Raw genomic sequence first — 1,312 nt, 5'->3', positions numbered from 1 at the left:
CTTTGTTTGCCAGTAAACTTAACTTCAATGGGACTAACATTTTTGCCAATAGATCTCATGTTCTGACCAACACCTTCTCTTCCCGGGTTGGCCTTCTCTGGGTAAACACCATCTTTAGGATGCAAATACTGAACCTCACCGTTGGGGAACACTCTGTAGAACTGGTACTTGATCTTGTACTTGGATCTAAGCCTTGTCCCCAAAGCTAAACACTGTTCTTTCCTAGCTAGCTTCAGCAGATTCGGACCTTCCCTCATGATCGCTGCTCCTCCTGTCGGCATCTCAAAGATCTGTTCTTTCGGTGAGTTCCATGTGATAACGTAGAACTCTTCCACCTGTGCTTTCCGTAGGAGCCCACCGGTGCTTCCCGCGAAGATCGGAGACGGTGTGTTTGGGTCTAGCTCCGGTGGCGTGAATCCCACGGGAGCTTCTTTCACGGCGGGGGCTGCAGCGGCCGCGGGGGCGGCGGAGGAATCTTTTTTCTCGGCGCGGATCGAGGTTTTGGTGAAGGAGAGGGATTTGGGACGGTGGGTTGTCGAGAAAAAGTGGAGTTTCTTGACGCCGGAGGTTGCGGCGGTTGTTATGGCGGAGTTGAAGATCCCGGCGGCTTGAGTTGCCATCTTTTTTTGTTTCTTTGTTGTGNAAATATATACAGGTTATTAGGGCAAGGGGTGTTCGATTCAAATTTAACTAAATAAATCAATCTTACTTTACCTTAACACCATTTTGGATTCTGCTTATATTTTTTTTACCAGTTGAAGAAATTTTTTCTCCTGATTTTTATTTTATTTGGGTTTCAATGTTAAGTCAAACATTTTGTTTCTTTCTTACGCTAGATACTGTTTATAAGCAGGCATAATGTTTTTTCATAGTTGTCTAAAGGCAAAATTACTTTAGTCCAACATCAAGACTCTCATTCGTTACTTTTAAGCTCAATCTTTAGATAATATCCTTCCCACAAAATTAGTAGTCCCCTCCTCAAAGTGATTATATATGCTTTCATCGTCGAGATATATATTATTTTAGCCCAACGAGAGAATCTATCTATATGCTTTCATATTAATAAGTTGAGTGTTTGATGTCCAAAGAAAAGAGAACAAAACCTAGTCATGATCAAGATCATGTGTTCTAAAGTGGAGCTTGTCTCTGCCACACTAAAATTCCTTTTCAAAGGCATGCAAGCCACGACAAACGAAAAAAAACACACACACACACAACAACAAAAAAAAGTAAATTAATTAATCTCTAGAAAAGTGAGAGGTCTTTTTGACATGACAAGTGCATGAGTCTTTGGCTCTTATTAACAAACCCC

At 41.6% G+C, this 1,312-nt stretch overlaps 1 protein-coding gene across 1 annotated transcript; it reads right to left on the bottom strand.

Moving 5' to 3' along the window:
* Positions 6-636, bottom strand: LOC104709788 (photosystem I reaction center subunit II-1, chloroplastic-like; the record flags this gene model as incomplete). The annotated part of the gene is made up of 1 exon (XM_019228814.1): positions 6-636. A coding segment is annotated over exon 1 (615 nt), but the record flags the coding sequence as incomplete, so codon positions are not given.

The sequence above is a fragment of the Camelina sativa genome, chromosome 8 (genome assembly GCF_000633955.1).
Source record: "Camelina sativa cultivar DH55 chromosome 8, Cs, whole genome shotgun sequence".
NCBI classification, from domain to species: Eukaryota; Viridiplantae; Streptophyta; class Magnoliopsida; order Brassicales; family Brassicaceae; genus Camelina; species Camelina sativa.
This window is presented reverse-complemented; position numbering and strand designations above follow the sequence as displayed.